General features: G+C 51.8%; 1 protein-coding gene across 8 annotated transcripts in view; it reads left to right on the plus strand.

Moving 5' to 3' along the window:
* Nucleotides 1-22,038, plus strand: part of MVB12B (multivesicular body subunit 12B) — a 196,799-nt gene that overhangs the window by 146,484 nt on the left and 28,277 nt on the right. The window contains exon 8 of one of the 8 annotated variants that reach the window (XM_042914046.1): nt 14,866-15,272. The exons of 6 other annotated variants lie outside the window; for them this stretch is intronic. In XM_042914046.1, coding sequence (XP_042769980.1) covers nt 14,866-15,053 — 188 coding nt within the window. In that variant the 3' untranslated portion in view covers nt 15,054-15,272. Of the gene's footprint in view, nt 1-6,628; nt 6,811-14,865; nt 15,273-22,038 lie in introns of those variants that run through there. One more of the 8 variants, XM_042914052.1, reaches the window with a different exon arrangement.

Here is a 22,038-nt window from a genome sequence, read left to right on the forward strand (position 1 = left end):
TTAGTGCCATTGAAAGCTTTCCCGCGTCCCCTGGTGATTCTCCAGGGACACGCACAAGAACACTAGACGGCATGGTGTAGAAAAGGCAGCAAGGACTTTGGAGACCCCCGACCTTCCGGGTGGGCACCATCCCGGTCACCTGTCTGTGGCAGGCTCCTTGTCCCTCCTGCACACAGGGCTGCGAGGATCAACAACTCAGTCAGCAGCCACTGAGCAACTCCCGCGTGCCAGCCCAGCTCCAAGTCCGCCTGATAACGTCCACGGTGCCAGCAGAGAGCCTGGGGACGGTGGTCGGGGACTCAGAAAGCACGGGGCCCCTCACCAGTTTGCTGTGACCTGCCACCAAAACCGTGCAGTACAAACCGTGGAAAGCAGATTGCTCTTTGGTGCGTTGAGGTGGGTCTCCGCAGAAGGCCCGGTGGCCACAGGTGCATGCGGTACAGGCGCTTCACAGGGCGATCCTGGGCCCCAGAGATCCGCGGGCCCTTTTGCTCTCGGCTGTCTGCCTGACAGACAGCACGGCCTCCCTGGTTTCCTGTCATTAGCGTGGTTTCTTTCGGATGACAGCGAATATGCCCACAGCACCTCCTTGCTAAGGCTCATTTCCAGAGGAAGACAGAAAGTCATTCTTCATGGTCAGAAGTAAGGACAGCCTATAATTTGGGCAAATTTAGCCACTTCCTACCTTTCCTGCCCGGAGAACGAGGAGTATTTCTGAACCTGGAAGGCCTGGCCTGGTAGGCCCCGAGTCCCATGGGCAGCTGTCCTCAGGCTGGGATGACCGTTGAGTCATCACCCATAGTGAGAATGACTGGTTTCTGTCTCTCTTGACCAGCCTTGCCTTGGAGGAGCAAATACTGTGAGTGTCTGGTTTCGGGGATAATAGTCCATCTTTATTGAGTTAAATCGCCTTCATGTGTGAACTTGCTTAATCTATGCAACCACCCTGGGAGGCACGTGGGATTACTGTTAGATCCCCATTTTATAAGGGAGGAACCGAGGTTCAGAGAGGGTAAGTGAGTTTCCCGAGGCCACACAGTAAATCACAACAGTTCCACAGAATTCCGTCATAGCCTTTCATGCTCTGCTCTTAGCTTTCTTATTTCCTAGGCTGGATGCTCCACGGGGGAAGTGCTTGGCTTTATCGGTCTTTGCATCCCAGCTCCCTGACGTATAGCGTCAGAGTTGACTGAGGGCTCTGCAGTCAAGTTCATTTTGCGGTCTGGTCTCCGCTCCGGCCAACAGCCTGGGCCTGGGCCGTGGCAGCGGCTGCAGAGAGGCAGAGGCAGGAAGGCTCATTAGGTGCTGAGCACTGCCGGTTACCTGTGCCACGTGGGGCGTAGACGCAGGCCATCCCTGGGAAGGAAGACCTGGCTCCCACGCAGGTGGCAGGCAAATTCCATTGCCTCTCATTAGGCAGCCGAACTGATGGCCGGCTGAGCCTGCAGATCTGTCCAGGGACTGGTGGACACTCCAGCTTGCTCCCAGAGCAGCCTGGGAAGCCAGCCCCCTTTGGGGTGGCACAGATGGCAAGCCCAAACGACAAAGTAAACTCCAATATGTCTTGGAGACACTGTCAGCCTGCAGCTTATTTGTCATGTCATGGCAGCCTTGTGGATCAAGGGCACCCTCCCTGCCCACCCTGCTCCCTCCCCCGTGTGAGGATTATTTACAGGAAACTGATTTTTATGGGGTTGGGGGGGGGGGGTGCACGGTGACGGAGGGTTTCCAGAATGGACACTGGTCATTTTCTTTTGCCTTTGGGAAGTGAATGATGCTCATAGCAAACACTTACCCAGCATTTAGAGTATCAGCCCCTGTTCTGAGCACTTTACCTAAACTGTCCCTTCTGCCCTGACAGAAGAGGTGGGGGCGTCCTTAATCCCACTTACAGCTCCAGAAACCAAGGCACAGACAACTGAGTTCACTTACCGAAGTCACACAGCTTAAGTGGGTTGGCTCTGCACCTGCTCTTAACCTCCACGCTCGGGTCCCTCAGTTGTAGAAACAGAAATGGAGGCGTGAAAAGCTTCCTCCAAGAACACAGTGAAGATTCAGTGAGATACAGCCTGAGATGCCGTGGAGGGGGCTGGGGAGGCAGGGAGAGGAGACTGGTTTGGAAAGGTCCACCCTCTGGTGTACCTGTGGGTGGAGGAGTGGTCGGGACAGGCCGGGGGGCACTCGGTGAGAGAGGGGTCCTGAGAGCCCCACCCACCCGCAGTCAGGAGCAGCCCCGGGAGACCAGAGCATAGCCCGGCTTGGAGAGGAGTGGATTCCGTGAAACCCCACAAGCAGCAGGAGTTCAAATGAGGGCGACAGAAGCAGAGGGAGCTCCGCGGTGGGGCTGCCTTCGTCTCGGCTTCCCGAGGGAGGGAGAGAGAGAACGCGCAGGGGCCTGGGCTGGGTGCCCAAGACACGTGTCCTTTGAAAGCATTTACTTATCTTTCTGATTTAGCTTTAAGGATGCCCCAGAACTCACCGCCTGCGGGCACAGGTAAGCAATGAAAAGCCAGGCAGAATATAAAGAGCAGATTAGGCGATCCATGGGATCGAGCCCGAGCTGTTGGCAGAGTCCCTGTGTAAATTCCGTGTGGGTTGGTTTGATTGAGGACATCTGGAATGTCGTGAGCTCGGTGGCTATGAAAGTCACACCGTTTCATTCCTCAGTCCCCCTTATGGGTTATGGGCAGCTCCTTTCCAAGCAGCCCCCTGTGCGGGGTGGGGGAGGCAGGGGGTCAACTTGTCCCAGCCTCGTTCAGACTTTGGAGGTGTCCGTGACCAGCAGAGGCACCTTCGCCTGCTCCGGTGCCTGCGAAGAGGGGAGACGTCACTGGGTGCTGTGGAGGATCTTCCTTTTGTGTGCGTGCCGGCTTGCAGGTGTGCACACACACGCGCACCACACGCGTGTGCACATACGTGCACTTACAACAGGCTTCCAACTAGAATTTGCATTGTGAAAACGCAGACCCAGCTTAGTGCCCAGAGTTGAGTGTAGGCCTCTCAGCGAGCCACTTATTAAACCCTGAGGCCCCACTTCCTGCCAGTCACTCTGCTTCATTCGGGGCCATAAAAGTCACAGAAGACAGGTCCTGCCTTTGGCCCAGGGCGCTCTCCTTCCGTGTACAAGGCCAGGACTCAGCTTCGGGTGTGCATAAGCCTGAAGGTCCTTGGAGTTGGCCTGAGAGCCAGGAATTGTGCTCCCCATTAAAGCACAGTCTGTATGGTGACTTGGGGGCAGCCAGCGTTAACAGATTCCACGGGGCCTCTGGCTTGTTGGTACGAGACATTGGTTCTCTTCTGAATGTTGCTGGAAATAACAGGGCAGCTGTCCAGCCTCTCTGTGCTGGGTTAATAGGTAGAAAGTGTTCCAGCCGGCAGAGGAAGGGGACAGTTTTCAGGAGCTATGCCCATGCCTTTGCCCTCAGACGTGTGTGTCCGTGAGAGGATGTGATTTGAGTTTGGTGAGTGTTTTGGCCGAAATCACTGGAAAAGTAATTGGAATCTCTTACGAAGGAGGAAAGGAAGGAGGAAAGGATGTTCAAGGGTAGTTGCTGATTGATACCAAAAACAAAGGAGCTGCGGGATGCTTAGCAACTTCCGGCTCTGCAACTTGTCATCTGGTTCTTTCTCTGGGACAAGTGGCCTGTCGTGGGGCGTGGGATGGTGACTCTCAGATCAGATGGTTTCATTTTAAAGTGCTGGACCCACATAACAGCTCTGCCCCTAAGACAAGCCCCTCACTCCCTTTGAGCTTCAGGTCAGTCTCTGTTAAGTGGGGATTGTAGGAAGGACGAATTAAGGCACTTGTAGTGCATCTTTTCTTCTCAGCTGTGAGATACACAAGGATGATAAAATCCCGATTTCTTTAACGCAGGAAGTTTTTATTGAGCATCTATTTTGCCTGTGCTGGTGTCATGGACACAATCCCACCCATGAAGGTGCCGCCTCCCTGTGAGCTCTCCTCGAACAACTGGTCCTCAGCATCCCTGCCCACGAGCCAGCTCGTCCCTGGTGAATGAGAAGCCAGCTGAGCGGGGGTGGGCCAGGGGCCTGGCGAGGGCAGGACAGGGACTCTGGGGGCTCATAGGCGGGATGGCAGTCATCGTTTGCCCATGAAGTGTTCTTAAGCTTAGAGTTTTATTTTTAACTCCAAGGTTGGACATATCAGTGACCGTTTCTTCTCTGCTCACACGGACTGGGAAGGAACTCTGTTTCCTACAGCGCTGGCCCTCTGGGTCCCTTGGTGCTTCATGGAAGAGGTAGTTAGTCACACAGGCTTGGCGTCTACTCTGCTACGAGGCTCCTGTGGTTGCTTTCTATACACACATGCACACACGGCCTCCCTTTCCTTCTGGAACAATATCGTTATCAACCTGGATGCCATCCAGGCCTGGGGTGAAGGCTTACTAGAACCGACAGGGCAGAGGGAGTGAGCGAGAGAGAGAAAACAAACATCTCAGGTCCCGTTAGGGACCATCTGAGAAAGAAATGCGGTAACACAGAGGAAAGCTTCCGGAGACAAACACGTAGAACACATCCCCCTAGATTGGTATGACTTCCCACCCATTAGCACTTTCCTTTGGTCCCTTCAGTTGGAAACCATCTTTCTGTCCTGAAAAATAGCCTCTCTGCTTTTATTTCCAAACTTCAAAGATGACTTTTGAAATAAAGTTTTCCAGTAAAATTCCAAAGGTTTTACACATGTGTGAAAGGAGGGGTCTGGCTGTTAAAATGTGTTTCCTCTGCCCCGTGGTCCCCTTAACCACAAAAGCCCTGCAGCTGCCTCCACTTTGTTCTCTTAAATATTCTACCAGCTTGCCTCACCACCCTGCAGCAGGCCGCTTTGGTCTCTTCCCTTCAGCCCCTCCAAGTCTTATTCAGTAGAGCCTGGCGGGGCAAAATTGGCCTTTAGTCTCCCCGTCCCCCTCCACCCCGCCCCCGTCCCTCTGATCGCTGGAGGAGACCTTCCCTATCTGGGCACTGTTCACAGCTCTTCAGCTGGCCCCAGGAACTCCAGTCTCTAACTGGAGGCCACTGTGGCCCCAGGCTGGGCCAGTGGAATGGTGGGCCCTGGTGAAAAGAATTTCCCATTCCAGAGTAAAGATGAGTTTTCAGTGGCTGGCGGTGTGGCCGTGGTGGGTTTTCAACCTCTCTTCATGTCTTCCGTCCCACAAAAAACCCAACTGAATCATTGGAATGGGGGGCATTTTTGAACTTCGAGTGCACTGTGTTACGGCTCTGAGGTCATGGGTGATTCTAGAACAATAAACTTGGACAGGTCATCTTGAACGTCTCTTCCGAACACAATAATTAGACCATAGGTGCTTTTGTAGGATAATTCTCCACCATATTCCCAAGTGCCCAAGTTTAAAAACCGCTCTTCAGCACACAATTCTCCCACGAAATGTAGGAACATAAAAAGTGAAACATTTGGGTGAACTTTGAGAACTAATGATTCTATAAATAAGAACTGACGTCATTTATAAAGTTATTTAAATAAATGTTGTCACTAAAATAAATTCCTCCGTATATGACGTCACCATTAATAATAATTTTAACCGTGAGTTCTGTTTATGTAGAAAAGAATTGGGCCAGGACCCAAGGTTTTTCTAAGCAGGCTGTCAGTGTGCTTGGCCGAGGTTCCCATTTTTGCCCCTGCAAACCACCCCCACCCCGCCCCCCACCTCAGGATGTTCAAAACGTTGGCAGGAACCTGGCTGAATATAAAGACACCTTCAGAACCAGGAAGGAAACAGATCAGCTCTGTTCAGGCCACCTCGCCTCTGTCTGAGAAGGCTTTTTCTTTCAGCAGAGGCCAGTTTGCTCACCATTGATCACCAGTGCTGTCCAAACACCAGTCCTTAAAGCTGTGTTAGTGATTGTTTCATCAGCAGCTTCCCTGCAGGCTGCTCCATCCAGAGTCCCCTCCCCCCCCTTCCTTCCTTCCTCCTTCCCTCCCTTCTTCCCTTCCTCCCTCCCTTCCTTCCTCCCTTCCTTCCTCCAGGCCTTCTTCCTTCCTTCCTTCCATACCTCAAGTGCAGGGGGCTCCCTCTCGGCAGTCCACACTCTCCCCTCGCCCCTTCATTTTCTTCCTCCTTTCTCACGCCCTCTTCCATTCCATCACCAGCACTGGCCTCCTTGGTGGAGTCCATTTTGAAGAGTAAGAAACCATCACCTCCAGAAGGTTCCCGCTTTTTCAGGAAAAAAGCAGAGAGCAGCCCAGCTGGGCTGAAATTCAGGTGTTGGGTGTCAGTTGGGCCTACTTGCTGGCCGAACGCCCCACACCTGGAATCGCACTTTGTCCTTGAGCAAAATGACAAGGTAGTTCATGTCCTGATCTTCAGGATTTCCACCAACAGTGGGCACCATGAATGTTGTGTTCTCAAGTACAGGGGAGGGCCTGCTGCAGGGGTAGGGACGCAGCTCCCTCTGTGTGTGCCTTCTCTGTGTTTATCACACCTCAGATGGCCCCCTGGGGGTCTTCGTGAAAATAGAGAAGTGTCACGTCTCCTAGATGGCGGGGTGGGGGGGGGGGGGAAGGTGTGCTGGAACAGCTCCCCTAGCTCCTGGCCATTTGGGATTTTACAAGCGGGGCATTTAAAGCCACCTTGTGTTTTCTCAACCTTAGGTGAACATGAAGTCACAGTTTGGTGTTTGTCCAACAGCCTGGCCAGAATCAAGCTGAGAGCGCCAGTCAGCAGGCTAGCCCCTCTCTCCACCAAAAACTAAACGAGAAAAACAAGCCAAAAAAAGGTGTGCTTTCAAGGTGTTCCTGCCAGAGACAATTTGGAAACTCTTTCATAATAAAGACTGAGCAGACTATTAATGACACTTGTCCTCTGGACCCCCATACCCCCCCCCCCCCCCCACCACCACCACCAGCAGCCCTGAACATTCTCTCCCTGAGAGGCAGCCTTTGACTTTGGCATCAGGGGTCCCTTCCAGGCCTCTGCTGAAATGGTTTTTCCATTGACCCAGTAAATGATTACACAGCAGTCAGGAGGCCCATAGTCAACACCTGGCTCTGTTACAGGCCCACTGGGCTGCATAGAGCAGGCCCATAAACCTCTCTGAGCTCCGGTGTCGTCATGGCGACCGCGGAACAGGGTCAGCCTCTGGGGCACAGGGTAGAAACTAGGATAAAGGAGATAATGGGTGTGCGATCCAGAAGGGAAGTTACTCCACAGGTCTTCCAACTTGGGGAGTGTGAGTTCTCTCATTTCTAAGCGGCCCTCACTCCACACTGGCCGATAGCTTTGTCTACCTGCAGGGTTTCTGTTTCCCCTTCTGGTTTTTGGTTTGGGGTTTTTTAATTCATGTAATATTTCCCCTTTCCTGGGGCTTTAAAGTATTTTTAAGAACATGCCCCTGCTTTCCCGTTGAACCTTGCGTTTCATGAGGTGCCCCCTAATTCCTGCCTGCATTGCTTCCTCCCCAGCAGCTGCAGTGGCTCTGAAAGCCTCGTGGTGGAGAAATCACTTACACATGTCTTTTTAAGCTGTTAGGTTCCACTGAAATGTATCTTTCGTACTTTGTTCTGACCAAAGGGTCCCTTTGAAAAACTCAGGGCAGATTTTCAAGTGGCTGGAAGTCATTACCCAGGGAAGCCCAGAAAGGTTGAAGGATCCAGTACAAGTTAGAAATGGGCTCCTTAGCTTCAAAATATAAAGAGCTCAACTTGAGTTAGTCAGAGAGAGGAAAAAAAGAAAGCCTTCTGTCTGGATTCCAGAAAAGACCATCATAAGCTAGTTGAAGATTACCTTTCTTTCCTACTGTTGAGGGTAAAAGCGATTCAAAACCCTGAGGACTCCAGGGGCACTTGGGTGGCTTAGTCAGTTGAGTGTCTGACTTTGGCTCAGGTCATGATCTCGCCGTTCATGGGTTTGAGCCCCGTGTCAGGCTCTATGCTGACAGCTCAGAGCCTGGAACCTGCTCGGTATTCTGTGTCTCCCTGTCTTTCTGCCCCTCCCCTGTTCATTCTCGTTCTCTCTCTCTCTTTCTCTCTCAAAAATAAAAGACAGAAAGACAGAAAGAAAGAAAGGAGAGAGAGAAAGAGAGAAAAAACCCTGAGGACTGCAGAAACTCACTGCAGATATAAAGATAGACCAACGACCTTTCTGGGTATCTTGCCCATGGAAGATCTGAACCAAGAGATACCTGTGGTTGGGTTACATAATACGTGATTAATAATCACTTAGTGGAGAGCCTGGTTGTGCTTTGGCATTGGTATTTCTTGACATCTTGTCTTAAATTATGTAGGAGTGTCAAAATCCTGAGCTTCTAAGCTAGACGTGCTGGCCTCCCTTTGGACTGGAAGCATGGCTCCCTTGCCTCTCACCGCCATGAGACAGGGTGACCCCCATTTGCCTCTCTGGGTTGTGATGTGGTCTAGCATAGTGCCTGGCTTTTGCCAAGTGACAGCAGTGGCCAGTACTGTGGTACTGCCTGGCCCTGCCACAGTTAGTCCTTATGGGCAAACAGAGACCTGTTTGTGCATAAATCTTCAGGAAACTGTAGCCCTGAGACCCTCATGGAAGCACTCTCTGGCTCCAGGCACAGGCTGGGGCTTCTCATGGTGCCATTGAGCCAGAGTCTCGAGGTTTGGGGCTAGGGATTTTTGTATTTTTCAGGAGCATCCCAGGTCATTCTGACACATTCGGAAGTCTGAGGACCTGTGGTTTGGAGAGAGAGGATGTGTCTTCTGGAATGTGGGGGCCAGCTTTGAAGACACCATCTTTATTTTTATTTATTTTTTTTAATATTACTTACTGTTGACCTGGTTTCCGTACAATACCCAGTGCTCATCCCAACAAGTGCCCTCCTCAATGCCCATCACCCACTTTCCCCTCTTCCCCACCCCCCATCAACTCTGTTTGTTCTCAGTATCCAAGAATCTCTTATGGTTTGCCTCCATCCCTCTCTGTAACTTTTTTCCTCCCTTCCCTTCCCCTATGGTCTTCTGTCAAGTTTCTCAAGATCCGCATATGAGTGAAAACATATGGTATCTTTCTCTGACTTATTTCACTTAGCAAAATACCCTCCAGTTCCATCCACATTGCTGCAAATGGCTGGATTTCATTCTTTCTCATTGCCAAGTAGTATTCCATTGTATATATAAACCACATCTTCTTTATCCATTCATCAGTTGATGGACATTTAGGCTCTTTTCCATAATTTGGCTATTGTTGAAAGTGCTGCCATAAACATTGGGGTACGTGTGCCCCTATGCATCAGCACTCCTGTAGTGCTAAATTCCTAGTAGTGCTATTTCTGGGTCATAAGTTAATTATATTTTTAATTTTCTGAGGAACCTCCACACTGTTTTCCAGAGCGACTGCACCAGTTTGCATTCCCACCGACAGTGCAAGAGGGTTCCCGTTTCTCCACATCCTCCCCAGCATCTATTGTCTCCTGATTTGTTCATTTTAGCCACTCTGACCGGTGTGAGGTGGTATCTCAGTGTTGTTTTGATTTGTATTTCCCTGATGAGGAGTGACGTTGAGCATCTTTTCATGTGTCTGTTGGCCGTCTGGATGTCTTCTTTGGAAAAGTGTCTATTCATGTCTTCTGCCCATTTCTTCACTGGATTATTTGTTTTTCGGGGGTAGAGTTTGGGGAGTTCCTTATAAGGGTTTTGGATACTAGCCCTTTATCCAATATGTCATTTGCAAATATCTTTTCCCATTCCGTCGGTTGCCTTTTAGTTTTGTTGATTGTTTCCTTTGCAGTGCAGAAGCTTTTTATCTTGATGAGGTCCCAATAGTTCATTTTTGCTTTTAATTCCCTTGCCTTTGGAGATGTGTTGAGTAAGAAATTGCTGCGGCTTAGGTCAAAAAGGTTTTTTCCTGCTTTCTCCTCAAAGGTTTTGATGCTTTCCTGTCTCACATTCAGGTGAAGACACCGTCTTCAAAGTGCTAACAAAGACCACGCTTACCAGTGCCTGCCTTACCCCCCTCGCTTGTCTGGACCGGCCCCTCTCCCACAGGGGCACCATCTCCAGAGACGTGATTGCTCTCCAGAGAGAGGGCTCCTGTGCTCAGGGCTTGTTTTCCGTGGGCTGGCTCCCCAGGTGGAGGTGCCCTGCCTGAGAAGCAGGGTCTCCTGCCATTTGCGTTACCTGTCTGGACTTTTCACTTGGGGGCTCCTATTTGAAACCACTGGGTTTTTTTTTCCTGCCTGTGGCATCTACAGTGTCATATACGCGTCTCAGCTGCTCTAGAGGATGCCTGCCAGTCTCTCTGAGAGGCCCCAGCAGTCCCCCAAACGAATCTGCCACCGCACGGTCTCTAACCCTGGCACGCCCCCACCTCGCTGCGTGTGCTCTCAGTGGCTCTGTTCACACCTCCCTGAGGGGGCAAAGTGAGGCTGTGCCCCTGCAAGTGCTCCCTGCACATGAGGCAGGTCCTGGGTGGAGGCAGCCTGGGGCCTCGGGCGACCAGGGCTTCAGCTCCCACTTTGCTGGAAATGTCCCCGTGGAAGTCGTGAGCACTTGGGCCCCAGTGTCTCCACCTGGAAAAGGAAGGCATTCCAGAGGATAGGCCACCAAACTAAACCTCTGGCTTGGACCTTCCCGGGTCCTTGGATTTGTTTATCAAATCTCAACGCACCCCATCTCAACGCAGACCACATTGATAGTTGTGCCAGTTAGTAGGAGATTAGAGTGACGCGGAGCAGGCGATGTCAGGGCCAGAGGGGCGGGCATCCCCCGTGTCCAGGACTGTGGTCCAGAGAGGATCGAGAGGCTCTGTGGTGTCGTGGGAGGGAGGCAGCTCCTCGGTTCAACTCTGCTTCTGCGTCTTGCTGCCGTGTGCTCCTGGCAGGTTGCCTCAGTGCCCTCAGCCGGAGCGTCCTGTGTAAAATTGGAGGGGGCTGGGGGTGACGAGAATGAGTAACGATACATAACTCAGGATTGTCATGAGAAATCCATCAAGACACAGAAAGCCCCTAGACCAGGGCCTGGCACAGAGTAGGAGTTAAACTAACTGTGAGCCGCCACCACCGCCCCCCCTCTTTGGGATTTAAAGTACTGATGACAGGTGCAGGAGGGGATAGGGGACAAGTCCCTACTGTCCCAGGCCCCGGGATCAGACATCCAGGTGGGTGGTAGAGCTTTTCACTGGGATCCGGGAAACAGAAGCAGGAAGCTTGTAAGGGGAGAGAGATCCACTCTTTCTTCTCTGTCGGGGGGGGGGGGGGGGGGGGGGGGGGGGGGGGGCGGGACGGGAACAATGCCTCACTGCCTGTTGTGTTGCGTCCCCAGTGGACGCGCCAATGCACGTGGCCGGCAGAGAGTCCCCCGCGATTCCGCCCGCTGGCTGGTTCGGGGCTCATCAGGGACTGCGTCTATTGTCTTCCAATCACACTGCCACGGAGTAGTTTGCATAAAGTCCCAAGTTTGTAATTAAAACAATTGAGAAACAATTTTCGCTATATAAAAAAAAAAAAAAAAGCTGAACAGGAAGTGTCTTTTAAGCAGATGTTGTGCTGTGAGCCATGTAGAAATATTATTTTACCATCCACCCAAAACGGTTATCTCAAGACTTGAAAACTAAGGGAACATCTTTTCTACTAACCCAGCGTTTTTTAGCGCCCAATATCATTTCACATTTAAAGGTGACAGCAATATCTTTAACGTTTTTCTATTGGATTAATAACATTTAATGTTCAAAGCAATAAAGTGAAATGTTTTCGTGAGGGTGCTTTAGATCGCTAGTGGAAAATTCAAGTGGGGAAAAAAAATTTTTTTAAAAAGACCACACACACAAAGTAATAGACGTCGAGAGCCATAAACTGGAAAGGGAGCCCGGGCATGGAGGTGGTCTCGAGGAGCTTGTGGGTGTGTGAGGCTGGGGTCCCCGCCGGCCGGGCGCCAGGAGGGGCTCCGTGCTCTTGGCAGTGAGCGCTGGGAGCCCTCGCCCCGTCCCCCAGCCATTCATCTCCACCCAGCAGCGGAATATGACAATGTTAGCATTTTTCATTTCCCTGACGTTACCATTAATAAAGCGATGATCCAAAAGGGGCTTTGCTGAGTCTGTTCTTTATGCTACCATCACTCACGACTAGATAATTTCACACAGGATCGTTTTAAAATTAAATGACGATAAAAACGCTCTGCTGTTCTGTGTTCACCAGTTCATAGAAGTCTATCAAGTCATTAATGTGTCATGACAAACTGCTCGATGGATACAAGAGTAATTAATTATTTGAATAAATAACAAGTTGAACTTGGGGCTTTGAACCACAATGACATACGCATCCCATTAAGGGCGTCTTGGAACCTTTTCAGGGCACTGGTATGAAGAGTTAAAATGCAGGCCAGGGTCTCGGAAATGATGAAAAACAACTTCGTAAACACAGGGTAATATTTTACAAGGAGAGAGCCAAAATGTCACATTTCAGCGCCCACATGTTGTTCGGCGTTAAAAGTTCTCTGGCAGCGGCCATCTCAGGATCCCGCTTGATCAGTGATGATTTCAGAGAACAATTACACAGATTTTCATAATCACCATTAATCTCTGCATATTTTTCAAGATAATTACAGCAATTATTATTGAGATTTCTCTTTTATATGCCCATTGTGGGAAGGAACAAGTGCTTATTACACCGGATAGTTCAAAGGACCCTGGATTAAAATTCTTTGTCATCTCTGCGCTCGCTATTTCAACCCGTGTTGCCTCTGAAAGTTCATCAGCTCTAGAAATTAGAGTCCTATTAGCAGGCTCTATTATTAAATCTCAAGGCTGAGCTTGGGTCGTGGTTAGAGTGGATGGTTGAATTGTTCGCTCGTGGGGCTGCTGGGTTCGGTTGGAATTACTGTCAGGTGGCAGGAGACGTCTGTGACAGGTGTAGTCAGAGACGGGTGGCAGCCTTATACCTATTTCCGTGATAGACTTACAAAGTGAACTAACAACCAATATTTAGAGAATACATTTTTGTGACATGCCCTTTAAAGGTTAATATTAAATCTGAGATCTGGGTAATTTATGGCATTGTACTTCACAGACACGCCAGGTTTAACGGAAGGGAGCACACTCCCTGGGATTTCCACGTCAAGGTGGGTGTCCGCTCAGGCATCGTTTCTCAGAGCTTCCTCTTCAGATCACCGCTGTCCAGAGAGCCCGTCCGCAGGACGGGAGTTTGTGGAAGGTGATAAACTGCTTTCAAGAGAAGCCGTTTCCTGGGGCGAAGTTTCTCGAAAACGATGCTGTTTGGAAAACGCACCGCGGTGTAGATCCGGTGTGCGTGCTCCTGCGCCCCATCCCAGCCACGGGCATTCAATTCTAGTCTCCTGTCATTCCATGCCCTGCCGTGGGGGCCGGCGGAGCCTGCCCACCTCCACCGGTAGAGGTCTAGCTAACGTGAGACGGTAGAGATCTAGCTACGTGAGGCGGACGACGGCCAGGCCTTGGCTGCTGAACTGGGAAGTTCAGGATTTGAGCTTTCTGTTGAGGGAGAAAAACGCAAGACCTAAAAGTGCCCCTTTTTTCCCTTCCAGCTAAGTTCTGGCCTGGTCTGAATGCACGCAAGCAGCGCGGTCTTGTGTAAGTTCAAGTTCGGTTTAGACTGCCATCAGGCTCTGCGTGGAGGTCCCGTTTTATTGGGCCCGTCCCTGTCCGCCACTGTGCCTGGTCTCGGAACCACCCAGCAGCTTAGGGAGGCTGAAGCCTGGAGCCGCTCAGGCAGCCTCTCCCACGGTGGCTGCGCCTCGGGGCCCTCGTCCCAGAGTGTCTCCTTCCCTGGGGGATGCCCAGGCCCTGGGGAATTTGATCCCGCTAATCAAGGTCAGAAGAGCTCGGTGCGGTGGTTCCAAAATGCCACATTTTGCGCCATTTCTCTTTAACCTATAGGCAAGCTCTTTTCAAATCTTAAATAAAATGTCTAATGGGGTCCTACCTGTCCTCTTTGGGGGATATTCGAGCCCACTATCCTGTTGATAAAGTGCGTGGGAGCTCAGACCATTAAAAGCTTACCTACGAAGTGGAATCATGACATCGGAGAACGAACGGCAGAGGCGAGTCTATCTGCCTTGGCTGTAAGGGTGTCCCCTGGGAGAGTGCCCCGAAGATGCCGCGGGCGGTGGCTCCCAGACCTCTTCCACCTCCACACGCCTGCCACCCGCTCTCTCCGCTTCTGGATTACAGTCCGCTTCCATTTGTCGGTCACGTTTTCATTTCTTGGAGGACATCCCCGCCTCATCCTTCGCACAGCGGGAAGGCGGCGGACTTGGAGCGAGCATCCCCGTTCCTGCCCCAGCCCTGCCACTCACCAGCTGTGTGGCCCTGATAAGTCCCTTCCCTTCCGCGTTCCAGGTCGCTTTGGCAGGGTGGGCATGGCAGCACCTCACAGGGCCATCCGGAGGTTCAAACGGGGCTGTGTGCAATGCCCTGGCCCACTCCTCTGTCCCCCGGGCGGGCACACCTGGGGCAGCGCTCTCCAGAGAGCGGTGGGTCCGGAGCGGCTTCAGACGTACCGAAACCTGGGACACCTTCTCTCCTTGCTCTTTGGTTCCAGCAAAGGGAAGGGGAGGCATCTGACCAGAACCCGTTACAAGGCTTTGTGAGTAGAATCTGGTCGAGGGCTGGAGAAGTCAGCAAGAAACCAGCTGTTACCTCCAGGGGGGTTGAGAACTGTATCTTCTGGGGCTTCATCCCGGTCTCAAATCACCGATACGTATTTAATATGATGCTTCTGTGAGACGGAAGAATGTCCAACTAGGAGGGATTTTAGACTTCATGTAGCCCAAGGCTGCACCTCAGACCCACCCGGGAGCGTTGAAAAACCTGCTACCCGGGGCCCACAGCTCAGAGCGAGCAAATCAGAACCTCCTGGGGAAGGAACAGCAGGTGGCATTTTTTTTTTTTTAAGTCGCAGATGAGCACCGGCTGAGACATCTGGCCCAGCCCATTCACTCTCCGATGAGGACACCGAGATGTGACCGCCACGCACGTGGGCCTCCTCACTACAAGGCTGGTTTTCTTTTCACTGTCACTGCGTCAACAGACACTGTCCCCTTCTCAGGGCATCCCGTCAGGAGATTTGAGATGTTGGCATGACCCAGCTGGGATCCCCTGCCTATGGTGCTGTTCGCCGGGTTTCTTTACTGTAAAATTAGCGTGTTTCCTTTTGTGGCGGATATGTAATTAGTGGGAAGTATTTGGGGGCTACGTGAATAGCTCCCTCCTCATCAGATAATCCACCAATTTTTGTAACTCTGTCATTCCTTCGATAGGAGTTGGCATTTTATTGTAAGGAAGAGCTTCCCCTTATCCCCAGTTTGTGCGGGTTGGGTGTGCACTGGTGCGTTCTTATTCATTGTCGTCATTACTTTGACACTCAAATTGTTCGACTGGCCAGCAGGAGCCCCTTCCCACTGGCTCCCGGATCCTTCTGCAGACTTTCCCTGATTCTTTGAGGATACCTTTCTTTCTGGTACAACAGCATGTCCCAGACTTGTCCCTTCCCCGCCTCCCTTCCATCAGCCACTTCTCCACAAAGAGCCCCTGTTTCTTCCGGAGGAGAACACCAGAACCCAAAATCTGGGCACTAGGTGTGGCTCACGGCTCCTGGGCTGTCAGCGGATAGAGATATACCTACAGTTGTGTATGTTGGGAGTGCGTGTGCATACATCTAAGTGCACAAGTGTATAAACACATATGTAACTATGTATGTTTATGTATCTGTATCTACTTCTTAACATCAAGCTTATGCTGTCACCTCCAGGTTTGATCCAGCGCCATTCTAACCCCCTGGCCGATTTATCTTCCTCAGCCCGAGCATCCGATGTCAGCAGTCCTCAGTCCCCTGTCGTGGGCCTGCCCTCTTTCCACCGTGTGTTTTTCCCAGAATGTCTCATCTTCTCTCGTGCCTCAGTCACCAGCAGGCTGGAACCCCCCAGTCCTCCCCAGCCCTCACTTCTGTATTTCCATCTGGGCGGTCCTTACCGACCAATGTTGCATCTTGCTCGTGACGTCCCAACCACATTCACCAGTTTCTCTCTTGGGTTGTCTTGCAAGCCTCTCAAATCCAACACAGCCAAAAGGGCCCCCACCAGCTTACCCTGCACTCCTCTCCCGGTCCCCCGGCCCCCTATTCTCCCGATGGCCAAGCTGGAATCTCGGGGTCACCCTCGCCTCCTCCCCCTTTCACTGCTGCAGCCAGTTGCCAAGTCTCTTGGTCCTGCGTCTGAATACCTCTCGATCTGTCCCCACTACTCCCTTCTTACTCTCACAGTCCTAGATGCCACCACCGGCATCCCGCACCTCTTTTCCTGCCAAGAACCTCCTCCCTCATGGTCCTGCCTCCAGCCTCACTCCCTCTAATCCATGCTTCTCTCCACAGTCAAAAAAAGACTTTCCTAAAACAAAACATGACCATGTCTCTCTCCAGCTCAAAAACCCTTCAGTGGCTCCCCAGGGACCTCATGGTGACATGCAGGCCACTTAAAATGGCAGTCAGGGCTCCTTATGAGCTGGCCATTGGTGGTCTCTCCACTCTCCTGTTCAGCTGTTAAAAAGACCAAGATACGTCTGTCGCTACCAACATGGGAATGCAGATAGCTATTGAAAAAAAGGCAAAATTCAGAACAGTTAGCTCTGCGGTGATACTGTTTTTATGAAAAACACAGGCACATGCAAGACAAAATTCTGTATTTCTTCTCTACGTATGCAAACGGGTCCGTACGTGCATGTATTCCGCACATGCAAACAGGTTGGGAAGACCCCATGGGCCGTGCATAGACCACATCCAGGGCTAGCCCTGAGGAGGGTGTGGGATCAGGGCTCTGAATTCAAGGGGTGCTTTAACTCAGCTATACTTTTGGAACTGTTTGTTCAGAAAATGTATTCATCTGGGGTGCCTGGGTGCTATGTGCGGTTGGTTAAGGATCTGATTCTTGGCTTCAGCTCAGGTTGTGATCTCAGGATTGTGAGATGCAGCCCTGCCTGGAGCCCCACGCCGAGCGTGGAGCCTGCTTAAGATTCTCTCTCTGCTCCTCCCCTCTTCTCCTCCCCCACTTGCTCGCGCTCTCTCTCTCAAAATTAAAATGTATTCCTTTATTGAGGGGGTTAAAAAAATACGACTTAAAAATATACAGGTCTTCCCCGTCTCCCTGTGGGGTTACGTCCCAATAAACCCATCGCGGGTTGAAAATGCATTTACTATACCTGCCCTACCGGCGTCATAGCCTAGCCTAGCCTACCTGAGACGTGCTCAGAACACTTAAGGTGGCCTACAGTTGGGCAAGAGGGTCTAAAAACCTACTATATGCTGCTAAAGTGTTGGCTATCTCTTGTAATGTGTTGAATACTGTACTGAAAGTGACAAACAGGATGGCTATTCGGGGACAGCATGGCCGTTGGCTCGTGGTCACCTGGCTGCCTGGGACCTGCCGCCCTGCACCACGAAGGGACCGTTCCGCTCGTCGCTAGCTCAGGATAGGATCAAAATTCAACATTTGAAATCTGGCCTCCACCAAAAGCACGTCCCTTTGTACCATCATAAAGTGGAAAACTCGTAAGTGGAACCGTCTTAAGTCGGGACTGCCCGTGTACGAGTCGGTCTTGAGAAGATGGGGAGGCGTGTGTTCCTGCCCATGCGGCCGAGCCCTGCCCGCATGCCCCGCACCTGACGTTCCGGCGCTCAGCAGCTAGAGGCCAGGCTGTCCCGCGTCCGCACTTGGCCCCCATCCCCAACTCGCCGTGGCCTGAACTGCTTGTTCAGACCGTGCCTGTGTTCCGGAGGACTGTGGTCGCTCCCAGGGGCAGCAGACCTTCGCTGGCCCTCCATCTGCTTCTTCTCTGCCTTTACAGAGCCCCTTTTGTTACGCTCCAGCTCGCTTAGGAGTTTCTGTCCCGCACTGGGGACATTTACCCCGTGGCTCCTCAACTGTCCAGGAGCCTTTTGCTCATGGGGAAAAGTGTCACTTAGTTGGATTTTATCTTTACCTTGAGCAAAACTAGTAGGTCTCTGCCCAAGCCACTAAATACTCGTGAAAATTTAAAAAGCATTTCTGGGGGCGCCTGGGTGGCTCAGTCGGTCGAGTGTCAGACTCTTGGTTTCGGCTCAGGTCATGATCTCACGGTTCGTGGGTTGGAGCCCCAAATCAGGCTCCGAGCTGGCAGTGCAGAGCCGGCTTGGGATATTCATTCATTCATTCATTCATTCTCTCTCTCTCTCTCTTTCTCCCTCTCTCTTTCTCCCTCTCTCTTTCTCCCTCTCTCTTTCTCCCCCTCTCCCCGCTCCTCCCCTGCTCACTCTCTCTGTCTCTCTCTAAATAAATAAACTTAAAAAATTGAAAAGCATTTCTGCAGCAGAGGGAGGAAGATGTCCTTGTGCACAGGCCTAGAGTTTCCCGTGGCTGTGGAGTGCACGTGGCCCAACCTCTCTGGACTCCTGCCCTCTAGGCTCCCTCTGCTCAGGCCCCAGCTCCCGGGCCCCCGAGGGGCAGCTCTGGAAGTGGGGGCACAGATGTTGGAGGGCTCTCACTTTCCTCCCAGGGATGTGGGGGGATGAAGTGGGCCACATGACTAAAGTGACACTTACTGGTAGGTGTTGTTCTGTGTGGGGGACAGGGAGGCCGAGAAATGAAGGGGGGAGACTTCCTAATTGCCCCCACTCAGTAGAACCTCAGAGAATATTCATTTGTCAGGTGAAGCCACCTTTACGTTGAAGAATATGCTATTTTTCATGGACCTGGCACCCAGGGGCAATTTTCTTTACTTCACTTTTGGGACTCTTTCCTGGGGGACGTGAAGCAGCCTGGGCCCAGCTTGGGCCTTGCTCCTACTTGAGCTTGACCTATAATGCCAGAGATGGCATACCCCAGGGAGAGCCATGGTCGGGGGGTGGGGGGCACTGAGGTACTCCAGGGCGGGCACTGCCTCCGCACCTCCAGAAGCCTCTGGATTGGGACTCACACCCCCGGATTACAGAACTTAATGTGGCTGCACGTAACGTGTTGATGTAAAAGGTCGAAAACCATAGAGGTCTACTCTCTTGGAAGGGCATTCTCCCCAACTGCAGTGGCGATGATGGTCATGGTGACCGTTATCGAGCACGTACTTTGTGCCTGGGGCTTTATCTCCTTTAAGCTTCACAGCGATCCAGGTATGATCCTTTCCTTCTACAGTTGAGGAAAGAGAGGCACAGAGAGATTAAACCCTTGTCCTGAGTCCGAGGTGGACCGGCCTGAATCACGCCTCTGCAGAAGCGGGGGGCTGTTGGTATCTGCGAATCACTGGTAACTACCGCGTGCTCCGTGCCCACTGCAAGTGGGGCCGTGCTCTGCCCTCTCTCCCCTGCGGGTTCATCCCCAGAGCAGTGCTGCAGAGTGGGCGTGGTTAGTCCTCTCCCTTGTGACTTGGGCCCAGTGACTTGCCCAGCGCATCCCACAGCCAGCAAGTGGCTGAGCCCAGCTCAGGGCTCACACATGTCTGACTCTGGCACCCACTCCCTCCTCCCTCAGGAGGTCACTGTGGCTAATAAGTCAGTTCTTTGGGCTTATGAATAACTGGAAAAACAAATTGCTTTGGGGATCCAGAACGAGGTGGTCGGCCTTATGTGGACTCACTTGGAATGTCACTGAGCAGACAGTCCTGGAGGTGTCTACAGATACCTTCCAGGGAATATCCCCAAAGTGAAATCACCAAGAAGACAGAACAGGCTTGGCGTTTGGGTGTGCAAATGAATTTTGAGGACCGGCCTTGAGATCTTGAGGTGTTGGCATCTTTCCCGTCACAAATTGTAAAGGACTCTTGAATCCACTGGGAAGGAGAGAAGAAAGGGTCAGGTTGCTGATTACTTACAAGCAGGTACCCGGGATTAAAGGCCTTGCACCATTCCAGCTGCATTTACCTTTATTCGGAAAATGACCACCTGCCAATAAGCCACCTCGTTCGCCATCGTCTGTGCAAGTACTTCTGAGCTGTTGTGACTCCAGTTCACGTTACAGGGCTTTACCTATAAGCGGACAATACTTGAGATGCTGGGAATGGAGTCTTTTCCTTTAAATATCACATTTTTTGCCACGTGATTTTATGACCCTTCGTCAAGCATGGTGAAATTAACACATGCATTGATTAGAGCACTTCCTCGGTGAGGTGTCTGTGAGGGAAGGGGTGGGCAGCCCCGAGCAGCTGTGGGTACCCCAAGGCAATGGGGTGGCCGTGGTTCTGGAGCCCTCGGGAACTGGTCGGCGGTGGGTTTGCATAGAGCCCGCAGAAGTCCGATGGTGTGTGATTGGAGGAGAGAGTCAAGGGACGGCTCTGAGGGAGTGCCTTCTCGAGTGAAGCGATAGTCCCCGTGCGAAGGGAAGGTCCAGGAACTCTAAGCCTGTCCCATCCCCAGCCAGAGTTCCTGCAGTGTCCTAGCTAGGCTGCCTGTGTAAGCAGGAGTCTGATTCTACGTCCAAACAAATACGGTGTGCAAATTGGACTTACTTCCCCCAAGAATAGCAAAGTCAGGTATTCGGGTCAGTCGGGGGGGAAAAAATTCCCCCCTTCTCCTTCTTTAAAATAGGGGGTGGTATTAATACGGTAGCAGATTAGAGCTTTATTTGTTTAAACCTTGCAGATTCTGTAAGCATTCACAATCCTCTTGACTTGTAGTGCCTGATTGTAAAAAGAACAGTTGAATGAGCTCATTGTTTCCTGGGTTTTTTTCTTTAATGTATTTTACAAACACTCCGGTGACAGGCCTGACACGCTGATTTCTATGTACTCGCACTTCAGTCTGGGATTACAGCATTAATAACAGAGTTCCGTGCATCATGCCATTTTTAAGCATGATCGTTATGATAAAGGGCATATACTTAATTACAGGCCTGCTTAATTACAGCTCTGTTGAAGCTCGTTTGTTTAGGAGAATGCTAATTGCACTACGGAGCCCGCGGCACATCCTGGCTTTCATGTGCTGTATGCTGCTCCGTGCCGTGGATCAGCATTTTGTTAAAACTGCCACCAAAAATAAAATTAAAAAAAAAAAAAGAAGAAGGAAACACAGTCCTGGTACTAAAAGGAAGCCTGTCTGGCGCGTGGCTGTAGGTCGGGGCGGAAACCACCATTTGCGGGCCGGGGGCCTCGCTTCTCTTGTGACCGGGGTCCCTGTCACCCTCACACAGCCTCCTGAGAGCTGCGTCTTTCCCCCCATCTCACAGGGTAGCCGAGGCTCAGAGTGGTGGGGCGGCCTGCCAGGCCACACATCCACACCTGCTGAGTTGGAGGTAAGGCCCAGGCAGTTGAACTGCCAGGCCCACCCTCCCGCCGCAGCCCTACAGTGACACAGCCACTGTAAGCTGTACTCTGTACTCGAATCCTGGCACCTGACTGCTCTCGGCCTCGGCTTCCTTTTTTTTTCTTTGTAGTGTTTTAATTGTTTATTTTTGAGAGAGAGAGTGGGGGGAAGGGCAGAGAGAGGGAGACAGAGGATCCGAAGATGTCGGCACAGAGCCCGATGGGGGCTCGGACTCCTGAACTGCAAGATCATGACCTAAGGCGAAGTCAGATGCTCAACCGACTGAGCCTCCAGGCGCCCTGCGGCTTCCTTGAGTATAACTTGCAAGCGACCCGTGTTGAGGCTTAAGTTACTTGCTACGTGTTCACCACCCAATATGGAGGAGGTTCCTATCCTCTTGCGTCGTTTGTAGAACTGGGAGCAGTTCTGTTACCTCCAGGGTTTGGCGGTGGGTGGGGAAGGGGGCTTTGTCGTGTCCCTGGGAGCCAAGGGGCCTAGAGAGGGGACTGCCGCGTGCCCCAGGAATGCCACCTTTGGTGCCAGCAAGAAAAGGACAGGCGTTGTCCCTGCTTCTGGGTTGTGGCCACGGACTGGCCAGGCGGTGCCTGCCTGAGATCCCCCACCCAGACCCCGGCTGCCTGGGAGGGCAGCCTGGGGGATCCGAACAGTGGCTCTATGAGAGCAGGGACCCCCTCGCTCACAGCTCTCACTCCAGCTCCCCCACGTGTCTCTCTGAGTAGACTCAGCAATAGACTGAGCGAGTGTCACAGTCTCTGAGCACTAAAGAAAAGTGAAGACAAAACACTGGCT

Source organism: Panthera leo, chromosome D4, assembly GCF_018350215.1.
Source record: "Panthera leo isolate Ple1 chromosome D4, P.leo_Ple1_pat1.1, whole genome shotgun sequence".
Taxonomy (NCBI): domain Eukaryota; kingdom Metazoa; phylum Chordata; class Mammalia; order Carnivora; family Felidae; genus Panthera; species Panthera leo.